The sequence below is a fragment of the Thyridium curvatum genome (assembly GCF_004353045.1).
Source record: "Thyridium curvatum strain D216 chromosome Unknown NODE_29_length_410198_cov_82.451705, whole genome shotgun sequence".
In the NCBI taxonomy this organism is placed as follows: domain Eukaryota; kingdom Fungi; phylum Ascomycota; class Sordariomycetes; order Thyridiales; family Thyridiaceae; genus Thyridium; species Thyridium curvatum.
This window is the reverse complement of record NW_022156784.1, coordinates 386,711-399,005: the sequence shown is the minus strand read 5'-3', so window position 1 is coordinate 399,005 and position 12,295 is coordinate 386,711. Positions and strand designations below refer to the sequence as shown.

The 12,295-nt window shown below is 58.1% G+C and overlaps 3 protein-coding genes across 3 annotated transcripts; 1 reads left to right on the top strand and 2 right to left on the bottom strand.

Moving 5' to 3' along the window:
- Positions 1 to 3,591, top strand: E0L32_005581 (uncharacterized protein; the record flags this gene model as incomplete). The annotated part of the gene is made up of 2 exons (XM_031140118.1): positions 1 to 406; positions 467 to 3,591. The coding sequence occupies 2 exons, from the start codon at positions 1 to 3 to the stop codon at positions 3,589 to 3,591; spliced, it is 3,531 nt and encodes a 1,176-aa protein (XP_030996096.1).
- A 1,004-nt stretch (positions 3,592 to 4,595) lies between these two features.
- On the bottom strand, positions 4,596 to 7,613 carry E0L32_005580 (uncharacterized protein; the record flags this gene model as incomplete). The annotated part of the gene is made up of 3 exons (XM_031140117.1): positions 4,596 to 4,848; positions 4,969 to 7,382; positions 7,494 to 7,613. The coding sequence occupies 3 exons, from the start codon at positions 7,611 to 7,613 to the stop codon at positions 4,596 to 4,598; spliced, it is 2,787 nt and encodes a 928-aa protein (XP_030996095.1).
- Positions 7,614 to 9,185: 1,572 nt separating this feature from the next.
- E0L32_005579 (uncharacterized protein) lies at positions 9,186 to 12,037 on the bottom strand (the record flags this gene model as incomplete). Its single annotated transcript, XM_031140116.1, has 4 exons — positions 9,186 to 11,212; positions 11,283 to 11,642; positions 11,732 to 11,862; positions 11,931 to 12,037. The coding sequence occupies 4 exons, from the start codon at positions 12,035 to 12,037 to the stop codon at positions 9,186 to 9,188; spliced, it is 2,625 nt and encodes an 874-aa protein (XP_030996094.1).
- Between the last annotated feature and the right edge of the window lie 258 nt (positions 12,038 to 12,295).

Here is a 12,295-nt window from a genome sequence, read left to right as displayed (position 1 = left end):
ATGCAACTAGAGCCCTCTGAGCATTCCACACAGCTTTCACAGTCCGGCACTCTCTCGATCCCCTCTCCCACATCCCAACATGGCTTACAGCACCATCAGCAGCCCCTCCATGGAGCTGGCTCTGCTTCAGGCAGTCGGAGCGCAACGCCGACCGTCGTCGCCGTCGATCCAGACGCGTCTCCCGACGCGACCAACTCCGACGGGCCTCAACTGGCGGGCCTGGGTGGATTGAACATTGACAATGAGCCCGGCGCTTCTCAACAGGCTCCTGCCTTTGCAGGCCAGCGCATTGCCGAATACGAGAGAGCCATGACGCCATCTACACCCAAACATCCTTCGGGGTTCACTGTCACCAAACGCGTCGGATCTCCTTCCGAAGGCGTACAATTGACAGACTTTCCCAATGGTGGGCACGCGTCATTGGACTTTATTCGAGTCCCAAGGCTAACCTAATCATCTCTGGTAGAAATATTGACGCATGTCATCTCGCATCTGCATCCAGATCTCCAGTCTGTTGTTGCCCTCGTCTCCAAGCGATTCTATGCGCTGGTCACCGAGCCCCATGCTTGGCGCATGGCATTCACGCGCTTCTTCCCCGGGCGCGAGTCTGTCTTTCCTACGAAGAAAGCAGATGTGACTCTGCGCGATGCCGACGAGCACAATGCCGTACGATCAGAAACTCGCGAGTTCACACGTCTGACCGCACTTGCCAGTTGGCGCAGCGAATATCTGTTGCGAAATCGCCTACTCAGGGGCGCAGCTCGAGGGAAGCCCGGTGCTACTTCTGGCATCGGGTCAGCGTCTCGCTCAAGCAGCAGCAAGAAGGCCGCTGCTGTCCTGACCTACAATTCGAAGCTGCCTTGGATGATTACCAACGTGCACGCCGTTTTCTCCAATGGCAAGAAGCCGCCCCGCGTCACCCATGGTGCCGCAGATCTCTGTGTCGTTACCTCGAGCGATCCGACAAGTGGCAAGGTCGAGAAGACGGGCCTGGACGATCCTTTCTCCTTCGCGCAATTGGACGAGATGTTTCCGTCTCTCGACCCGTATGGCGTTGGCGAAGGGCCGGCCGCAGTGCGGAATGTAATGGATGTCAGCCAATCGTATGGCACCGTTGGTGGTGAGGGCTTCCCTGGTGGGAGAGCCTTCTTTCGACCTGCAGGAAAGCCTCGCGGCTTTTATCTTGGCGCACAGGACAATGCCATCGTTGACCAGAGCCCGGAGATCCCCAAGATTCCAGAGCTCTCTGACGCCATTTCGTGTGTCTGGATCGCCAAATCTTCGGTCGTGCCGTCCATAACTCAATCAATGGTCGGCATCATGACTGGCTCCACACTCGGCGTCATCACGACGTATGCTCTTGGCTCTGATTCCACTGGTCCCCGTTTCACCAACGGCGATATCACGGCCCGATGGGTTGTTAGCCCTGGTGTTCCAATCATCGCTCTCAAGGTAGATGATAACTACAGTCTGAGGAGAAGAGCCGTCGGCCGAGTCTTTGCTGTTGCGCTCAATGCTCTTGGAGAAGTCTACTACCTGACTGACACTCCCAAACCCTTGATGGCAACGAAAGTCAAAGGCCAGGACCCCACCAGAACGGCCTGGTATGCTGGCCGTTCTGTATATTGGGATCTAGTGGAGCCGACTCGCCGCACCGCACGCCCGGATGATCTGGACAAGAATGCCATTCGGGGCGCCTACTCGCCCAGGTCCCCTTCCGATGCCATGGATTTGAGTACGGAGCAGCTTGTTGCTGAGGCAAAGGAGATCGAAAAGTTCCTGCGCTATAAGCCTTCTCACTTCAGAAGAGTCTGCATAGGCTGGGACATGCGCCGAAGGCTTGAGGTCGACTTCGGCGGATGTGATGAGTTCTCTGCAGGTGAAGGCATATTCGTCATCGACTGTGGCTTGGAGGAAGCTGTTCCCCCCAAGGTTACGAGATACACGCGGAGGCTCGCCAATCCGCAGACCGATGCACCAGAGGGAGCCTCATCTGATCTTGGCCAGCAGGTTAGCTCCCTCTTTGGCGGCGGCAGAGATCGCCATGAGGAGGTGGGCACAGAGCGTATGAGGTCCGGCTTGGCCACTCCTGTATGGCCCCGGGCAGAGTCTCAAGGAAACCCCCCCTCGGCTCTGATGGACTGGGGTATCTCGACTTGTTCATTCAAATGCCCACGGCTCACGGAGATCACCGCGAGCGCCATGGACAACTCCCTCTATGCTGTCCTGACCTCCTTTGAAGACCCACTGCAGACGGGACCGGCACAGACAAGCGGCACTGCAACTCCCATCCTTCCCAAGGCCCCTTCAGCGGAGATCCCCGGCAGGAGGGCTCGGCTGATCGCAATCGGGACCGACACTGGCGCAGTTTTTGTTTGGAATGCGCGTGATAACAGCACCGGCGAAGTTGAGCCGCTTCGAGTCATCCAGACTGAATCTCCAGAGGTATCGTGCCTGGCCTTGTCAGCTTTGTATCTTGTCCACGGCGGAAGTGATGGACTCGTCCAGGCTTGGGATCCTCTGGCTTCCACCACTGATGCGATTCGCACGCTGAACTCGCGATCGTCGGGTCGGATTCCTCGGCATGTCATCAATGCCAATCCTACTCTCCGTCAGGCGGACTATTCATCAGTCGGGGCCATCGTCCTCGATCCAGACCCGACAGTGCTCCGCGGAGTGGTCGCATTCGGCATCTTTCTTCGGTACTGGAGCTACAGCGCCGCCACTCAGCCCGCCGGGCGCAAGCGCAGACTGCGTCACGCGGACATACACGGTCGCCTCGTGAGCCGGCGCCACGGCGGCGGAGTCTTGGGCTACATCGCCGCCGAGGAGGCGGAACTCCGCCACGAGCAGGAGCGTCGCAAACGCGAGGACGACCGGCTGCGCAACCGTTTCGGGGTCGGCCTGGGCGATCTCACCGAAGAGGAAGCCATCAGGTATGCCCAGATGATCTCTGAAGAGTCTCTGCTGCTGGACGAGCAGCGCCGCCTCAGTGCCAGTGACACGGGCTCCGCTGCCGACACGGGCGAGACCGCCTCGTCCACCGGCAGTGCCGGGTCGACCGACACCGTCACGCCCGAGCCAAGCCTCTCCGGACTCAGCGGCTCTGGTGCGGGCCCCTCCAGGGCTGCCTTCACCCCGCCCGTCCAGGAAGAGACCGACGACGACTACGAGCTCCAGATCCAGCAGGCGCTCCGCCTCTCGCTGCTCGAGGGCGTCAACGACGCGGGCCAGTCTCCGCGGGGCAGCAACAACAACAACAGCTCGGGCGAGTACGAGTTCTCGGTCAGGTACAAGCCGAGCAAGAAGGACAAGGGCAAGAGATCCCCCCCGCCAGTGGGCAGCTCGCCCCCAGGCAGCCGCCGGTCGCACGCGTCTGCCGTCGTTCAGGATGCCGCTCCTCCTTCTGCTCCTCCCGTCGGCCCCACGGGCAGCCTGGATCCGGACGACGAGCTGGAGCTCGCGCTGCGCTTGAGCCTGCAGGAGGAGGAAGAGCGCCAGTCCCGTGTCAAGGCCCTCGGTCTCGGCTTGCAGGAGGACGAGTTCCCGGACTTGGAGGTCAGGGGCAAAGGCAAGGGGAGGCAGCTTTGATTGCGTGTTGTTTGTTGTTTCAAGCAGTTTGTTGTTGTGTATATGGTTTATGTTACAATTCGATCGTGGTCCTTTTTTTGCCCTTCTCAAGGTCGTCCCTCTGGGCGATCATAATAGATGCCGTCTTCGTCGAGGGCATTATTTAGAAGGTCTAGCTAGCAGCATTTGACAGTTTTTTATTTATTTGTTTTGCTAACTACCATTCTCAGTCCAAATCAATCAATCAAGTGATCCTGCCACAGTTGTTCAAAGTTAAACGGACAAACTTTGACTTCCAATCTTCTCGTTATAGCAAAAGTGGAAGAAAACGTTTTTGTCTATGCATTCATTTCGCCGCTCATCAAAAGCCTAGGAAGATATAGTTGCTATAGGACAAAAACAACAACAAGAAGATACAAATTTCTGTCGTCATAAAAAAAATGAAAGAAGACCAAGGACAGGAACTCCACCCACACCTGAACCCATGCAACATCTCCAAGACTTCTTCTTTCCAGGCCTCCTTCCTGTTGGATGGTAAAGTCCCGATCACATATGCCCCCTCCCCACCCCCCACCTCCCCCCTCCCTGCTAGGCCGCCCTTTGTCCCCTGCTTGACTTGGGTAGGTTCTCGCGAGCCCCATCCATCCCGTCTAGTCTTGCTTCTCTCTATGGAAAACTCTAACGAGGGTAGGGTGGGTGGATGTGGATGTGGATGTGGATGTATAGGGGCACAAGGACAGACAAAAGAAAGGTAGGTAGGTAGGTTAGTTTCGGATCATCGGTCATACACACACACACACTCAGCCGTGATACCGATCCGGCGGCCCCGTCCGCTTGGACAGTTTCTTCCGCTGCTGCTGCTGCTGCTGATGCTGCGGTACGGGGATCATGGTCGTCGGTCCCGCGTGCGGAAGCGCGGCAGCATTAGCACCAGGCAGTCCGCCGCCGCCGCCGCCGCCGCCGCCGCCGCCGCCGCCGCCGCCGCCGCTCGGACCCGTTGTGGTGGTGGCCCCGCCGCCGTCGCCCTACGACTTTTGGAAGAACCAGCTCGACCGCTTGTTCTCGCCCGACTGCGACTGCAGGTTGGCGATGGCCGGGTTGGCGGCGCCCTGCTCCGGGGCCGCGGCGGCGCCGCCTCCGCGCAGGGGCTTGGCGATGCGGCTGCCGGCGTTGGCGAAGCTGAAGCCGCCGAGGCCGGTGGGCGAGCTGAGGCCGCGCGTGCTGCCGGCCTTGGCGGCCTCGAGGCGCTCCTTGACGGCAGCGAGCTGGACCTCGAACCTGCAGGGCACGTGTGTGCCATTGGTTAGTAAAAACAAAAGGCCCCCTTTTTTTTTTTTTTTTGCCAATCTGGAGGGAAAAGGGGAAGGGGAAGGGGAAGGGGAAAAGGAGATAACATACTTGTGGTTGGCCTGGGCCATCTTCTCCTGGCTGTCCTGGAGCAGGCTCTCGAGGCTCTGGATGCGCTCGTTGCGCGCGATGAGCTTGCGCTCGGCGATGGCGACCTCCTTCTTCAGGGAGCCGTTCTGCTCGACGAGCTGGCGCTGGACGTGCGTCAGCTGCTCGAGGTTGCGCTCGAGGAAGGCCATCTTCTTCTGCTGGGCGCGGTTGTTGCTCGAGCGCAGCACGTTGTTGTACTGCTCGCGCGTCTCGTCGAGCGAGATCTCGAGCTCGACGACGCGCTCGCACCGGTTCTGCAGGTCGCGCATCAGGCTCTTCTTCATGACGTCAAACTCGGCCATCTGCTGGGCCACCGTCTTGCCGTTGGCCATGGGCGCGCCGCTGTTGCCGGCCTTGACCTGCTGCCGCAGGTCCTCGATGAGCACCTTCATGCGCTCGTTCTCAGAGGCCCGCCGGTTGACGTCGGCCTTGAGCTCCTCGACGAGCTCCGCCTGGGTGCTCTGCTTGTCGGTGAAGGCCTTCTCGAGGCGAGCGCGGAGCTCGTCGGCGTCGGCCTCGCCGAGGTTGCGCGACAAGAGGTCCTCGTACTCCTGCTGGAGAGCCTCCAGGCGAGACTCGAGCTCCGTCCGTCTCCTCGCCTCGGACTCGCTGGATTGCGAGCTGTACAGCGAAAGCTCGGCCTGCCGGATAATGCCCTGCGTGGCGACCATCTTGGCCCGCAGGTTCTTGAGGTCTTCGGGCGGGATGGGATCACCCGTGTTGCTCATCTCGATCAACGCATCCAGCGTCTCGATGGCGTCTGCTACCGTGCGCTCATTCTCGCTGAAGACGTCGGCACCGAGGTCAAAGCCAGCCATCATCTTGGCCATCTTCTCGGCTTTCTTCTTCTCCTTCTGATCGAGCACAGCGCTGGTCTCCTTTGCGCTCATCTTGACATCCAGGAGCTGCTGCTTGACCTCGTCGAGCTCGGTGGTGAGCTCCGAGTTGGCCTCCTTCAAGGCATCCAGCGTGATCTGCGTTTCTTTGCCCTCAAAGTTGAGGCGCTCCAGCTGCATCTTGAACTCGTTGGACTCGCTGGTCAGCCTCTCGTTGTCCTTGCCTAGCCTGCTGTCGTGCTCCTTGAGCACCGTCAGCTCCTCCTTGACCTCTTGGAGCTGCCTCTCGGCCGCCGCGGCCTGCGACTCCTTCTCGGCAAGCTGATCTTGAAGCTCATTCTCCCGCCGTAGGAACTCTTCCCTTTCGTCCTTGTCCAATGGAAGAGATGGTGTGCCAGCACGCTCTGAAATGGCAGGTGTCTCTGATCTGCTCTCTGGGACAAGGCGCGACGGTGTCGAGGGCCGTGGAGGTGCAGGTTTGGTAGCTGCATCGGCGGATAGCGGCGGAACCCAGCGGTCCTTCGGAACAGTGTCGCCCGCGCGCCACTGCTGAACCTCGCCCTCGAGGTTGACGATATAGTTCTCAAAGTTGGTGATCTGGGTCCTGGCCTTCCCAAGCAAGGACTTGAGCTCGCTGGGGCTGAGCTCGGCGTTGACTTTGGCCTTGTTCTTGATCGACTTGGCTCGCATGCCGAAACGGAGCGTGCTGAGGGTCTCGGCATCGTTGTAGGAGCTGGGAGAGCAGTTGATGATCAGAGTGGTCCGACTGTTGCCACCTAATGACTCTTGCAGGATACGCGTGAGCTTCGAGTCACGGTAAGGGATGTGCGATGATCGACCGTCGGTGAGGGCGTTGATGACCATGCCGAGGGCACTCAAACTCTTGTTGATCTTCTTGGCTTCCTCGAGCGTCTGTCCGCTCGCGCCAGTCTTGCCCACCTTCTCGCTGCCGGCCAAATCGACCAGGAAGAGCTGACCGCTCTTGGCCGAGCCGGTCTCGACGTTCTTTTGCGTGATGGTGATGACAAAGATGGAATGCGACCGCGAGGATTCCTGGTTCATGTTGGTCGCGGCGACCGCCCTCGCGTTGCCGCCTCTCCTCATCACCTCAAAGACCTCCTGGACGCTGGAGACGTAGACCTCGAGCAGGCCCTTGACGTAGACGCCGCGGTTCTTCTCCTCGTGGACGGGCAGGTTGTCGTTCTGCGGCACGAGCAGGTCGCGGATGCGCTCCATGTAGATCTCCATGTAGCTGACGCGCACGGTGTACTCGATGGTGCCGGGGCTGGACATGATGCTGGCAAAGATCTGCTCGACAATGCGGGGGATGACGCCGCGGCCCTCGTCGTCGTCTATGCTGGTGCCCATCATGGTGTACGACTTTCCGGCGCCGGTCTGGCCGTAGGCGAACACGGTGCCATTGTACCCGTTGAGGATGTCGTCGACGGTGGGCTTGATGGAGAAGTCGAAGATGTCGGCTTGCTTGCATGACATGTCAAAGACGCGGTCGAAGGTGAAGGAGCCCTGGGCCTCCTTGGACTAGCAAAGTACGTTGGCGGTCAGCATATCAACAACTGGTCTCTTCCGGGAAAGCTACGGGGTTGCCCCCCCCCCCCCCCCCCGGCTCCCTTCTCGATTTTCATAACATACGTCGACTGTACAGGTATCATTTCCCTCAAAGGAGACGATCGGCTGGCCGCCCGAGTCCAACTCGACCCTGTTCTGGGGCCGGAACCGGGCGACGACCTTGATGCTGTTGGCGCTCGACATGGCGGGCGCCCTCGACGACCGGTGCGCCTAGAAGCTGGGATATCAAAAGGGCTCGCTCGGGGAGGTAGAGCCTGTCACGAACAGCAGCGCAGAGGAGGTTGTGGCCCTTGGTGCTCGCAGTGCTGCTCTCTGGAGGCGGATTTGGGTGGTTCTTGTTTGAGAAACTGGCGACACGGCGGCCGAGGTGCGTGCGTGCGTGCCCCCTGGGCGGGTGGTACTGCGAAGATAAGCGATCGACCCTGACCCACCAACGGCAGGGGGGGAACTCTGGGACTCTTTGCTGTACTGCCTAACACCGGCTGTTCCAAGCCTTTCTCGAACAAAGAAAACAGAAAAAAGAAGCAAGATTTCGCGCGGGGAAGAAGAAAACCCGAGAGTTCGTTGATGAGGATGATGGAGCGACCCCAGGAAACAGCGTTGCGCTGGTGGGTAGGGAGGCCGTATGCAGTCGAGGAACAACAACAGGCTTGAAGGCCTCGAGAGACCACCGAACCCTTCCTTCAATGCCTTTCTATTCGCTGGAGGTGAGCGCTGGGCAGAGAGCCCCGGCCGCTACAGAAATGCGACGGGTACCCGAGTAACGCCACTAAAAACAGGGACCAAGTGTTGACTTACAAGTACACACTCCCTACAGGCTTAGTGCACGGCTCCAGTGCGTGCTTGTACATACGGTGGTCGTGACGCGCCACGAGTAGCGCGCTGTTTCGCGTGTAGGAGTCATCCATGGACGGACAGAATCTGTCACCACTTGTACTCTGTGTGGAGTCATCCATGCTCATTTCTTACGAACCCCCCCTAGCCAAGGCCAACATTACACAATGCTGCAAGCGGGGACCAAAGACTGTGTTCCGTTTGATGGTACTACTGCCACGGGTAAATAGCGAATGAAGGCTTTGTCAGAGAGTCTGGCAGCCAATTTCTGAAGAGATGGGAGTCAATGCATGGCATCATAGGTACCAAGCAAGCCTTCCTTCGATACTAGGACCGTTAAGTTTGCTCCATCAATAGTCAGAAAGTAAATACCTACTTCATGAAAAAACTGCAAGTAGTTATCTACAAATATCACATGCCCTGCTGAGGTAATCGCATTTGAAAACTTCACGTCGATTGATCCATCTAGATGCAGTTGCATATATTTCTTGTATATAAAATAGATCAAGGCCAGTAGTCGCCCATGCTGGCACGGCTGTCAAAGTCTGCCAGCCTTCACTGTCGTAACACACCTCTCGCGAAACCTAGATAGTAATTCCAAGCGCTTGCTTCCTCTCATAAGAACGCCAAAGGATCAACAAAGCAAAGGTCTCGATATCCCGTGGTTTCCCCGACCAAAGACTAATCATGTAGCATCCACAAAACGCCCTTTTCCCCCATCGCTCTAACCAATGGATATATATAGATAATCGCCGGAAAAAAACAAAAACAAAAGCATGTGTAGAACAAAGAGGTATGCCATGCCCAAAGGCAGTATCGCAAATTCGATCTAAGAAGAGCGCTCGGATGGAGAGGATTCTGAAGAGAAGGCAGCAGCAGGGGATGCCGCACGATCAAGTCGGGTGCGGCTCCCTAGATATGTCACCTGTCTTCTTCCCAACTGTACCGCCGGTGAGCAAGCTGTGGCACGTGGATGAGTTCTGAACCGGTATCAATCCGCCCAGCCCCGTTTGCAGCTTCTGTGCTGCCCTCCTGGGCACGGGTGCCTGTTTGAGCTGTGGCCTCCCCTCCATGAACATGATTCTCTTCGTCCACAGTGAAATCACTGCCCAGGGTGTCTGTCGACCTCCGCGTGGGTGATGTCGGGGATGGCTCAGAAGGCTCGTCGCTCCTGTTCGCCAAGTTGATGTGATCGCCATCCGTGTCCACGCGGCGTGGTGTCGAGGGGACAGATGACTGATGCTGCGGGAGCTGGACATTCTCCGGGAGAGGTCCGAGGCATATGACCCGGCTTGGGTCGATCGGTGTCCTTTGATAAACGGGGGAGGGCGGGACAGGTACCGTGTTCGTACCGTCCTTCGACGACGTCGAGCCGCTTGTTGAAGACGGGTCATGGCTCCGCGGGGACAATGGGGAAGGTGGTCCACGGCCTGAGTATGTAGAGCTGGGGTCGGAATTACTGCCAGGAGGGAACGAGGGCGAGAGACCTGGAGGCGCCACCGTCATGGGCGATGGCAAGTCAAAGCGGTTCGTCCAGTCCCCACGGGGCGTCATGGGCGACGGAAGAGTGTTTGGTAAGGATGTGTTGTGGCCGTCCGAATGCGATGATACCGGCGAAGCATCTTCTCCTGGCCGATAGTGAGGAACAGGGCTCACATCCTGCTCCGTCTTCTCGTCGGAATGGGTATGCTCTTGCGTCGTCGCTGTATAAGTCGGGACTGGACCCTGGAGTTGCCTGAACATCTTGCGCCGGGCAATTTCGTACGGACTCAGGTTCTCGGACCCTTCGGTCCCTAGCTCCGTAGTGTCGTCGCCGAAGCCAGCATCATTCGAGCTGTCCAATTCGACTGGTTCAGGAGGCACGGCAAGCTCGTGGATCTGGTGCGACGCATCGGCACCAACCTCGACTGGCTGGTCTCTATCCCCAGACACCTCATGGGCGACTGGTTTCCTCGACTTCTTCCGCTTGATAATAAAGGAGAAGATCCGCTCGAGGGGGCTGCTCGGCGTGTCTGATCCGACGGAAGACTCGGCATCCTTGCTCTCATCTCCACTGTGCGATGATGTACTCCTCTTCGCATCTCTCTTTCGTTTCCTCAAGCAGCACCAAAGAATGAGACCTATCGCACTTCCCGTCACAAAGGCTGCTACCACAATGCCGGCCGTGGCCCCTTTTGACAATCCACCTCCCTGGTCGGATGGCCCCGTATAGGCCGGGAATGGACTATTGGGGCTCCTTTCTATATCAATAACGCTCATGTTGGTTCGCGCATTGTTCGGGAAGAGGGCCTGATGCAACGAGAACACCTGCTCGTCATATTTTGTTATGATATAGGCCTCCTGCATGAAGGCGCGCCCGATGACAGCCTGGCCCCCATTCGTCTGGCTGTTGGCACGCCGTAAGGGGAAGTAGGCAACGCGAGGATCGCCGTATTTGATGAGAGAGTTGAAGGGATAGCCCAGAGCAAGAGCAAATGCCTTTGACGAGATGGTAATGTTGACTACTCCGGCAGTGTCCCAGGGCGTTCCGAAGTTATCCATGTTGTCAATGCTCGACAAGACAAATGTCAGCGAGAGGGAGGTGGTCCCAGTCAAGAAGTCATTATACGTTTTGTCGTTCTTGAATGTGTACAAGCCAAAGGATTCATTCCAAGTCAGCCCGAGACTGTTGGCGAAGCGGTCGCAAATGAGGCCGGGAAGCCACAAGTACGGAGTTGAAGTATCAATTGTCGCCGTGATGGACTCGTTCATGTTGAGCAGCGTCTGAGACGTAGAAGGCCACTTGGTAGGCGCATTGTCGATTGCCGGAACGCTAGCGATAATGCCGCGGATCAACGCCTGCGGGATGCGTGTCGTTGGGGCCATGCTGAATGTAGTGCTTTGTGGCACAAAACGGTTGGCATCGTAGCCGCCCAGAACAAGGGAGGCGGGCGTGCCTTTGTCGCCGACTGAAATGAGAAGACAGTCAGCAAGAGTAGACAGGAATGGAAGAAACGAAAACGGTGCTGCTCTACTCACCATACTGTGCCCCAGCGGTATAGCCGTAGCTGTGGCTTGGAATTTCACCATAGGACTCGGCGAGCTGGGAGATGAGGGGGTTGACAACCTTGGCGCCAAAGCTTCCTTGCGTTGCGCCGACACCGATGAATCCCGTGTAGAAGCTGGTATCGTTGATGGCAGCAACGAGGGCGCTATCGACCATGAGCGTCTTGCCAGTTCCGTCAACCTGGTTGTTGAACGCGAGAGCCTCCATGCCGTAATCGCCATTGCCTCCCATGGCCAGATCTGGCAGTCCAAGCTCCCAAGTCCCGAGGGACTGCCAGCTGTTTGACGTGTAAATGTTGAACGTGCCACCTCTGGCTGCGGTGCAGAGCGGACCTAAAACATCCGTCAGCATTCTTGCACACATTCACACAAGGGAACCCGTCTCGGCGCGCCGGCTCGGCCAGGGATGGGAAAGCACTCACTGGCGCTGCAACCAGTGTTCTCGATGATCCATACTTCGGACAGAGCGGTGCTGACGGTGAGGGAAAGTGTCTGGATGGTGTTCGTGCCCACCTGGACGTCGAAAGTCGACCAAGAACCGTCGATTCCGAGCCTGGGAAAAGCCGTCAGTCAAGAGATCCCGCGCACGGCGAAATCGAGTGGTTTAACGCGCGTGCATACCAGTTGGGACCCGCGACGAGGGGAAAAGCACTCGCAGCATCGGCAAGAATCGGCGCTTTTTGGAGGACGTCGCCCAAGATGGCGACCATCAACAGAGTCCTCCGCATTTTGTCGATTTGGCTGGTCACCGGCCGGGCTTTTGCCTTCAAATACTGGGGCGCGCGTTCATCGGAAGGGACTCGTCAGGACATTCGTCGGCGAGCCGGAAAAGCGTCCATTCGAAGCGGTCGTCACTCGCGGCGGTGAAGTACGACGAATTGGGGCGTGCGGTGGTGGCCTTTGTTTTCTGCTCGAGGTTGCGGATGGAGGCAAGGACGTCGTCGACCCGAGGGGGTCGAGAACAGGCAATAAGCGGCCGGCTCTCA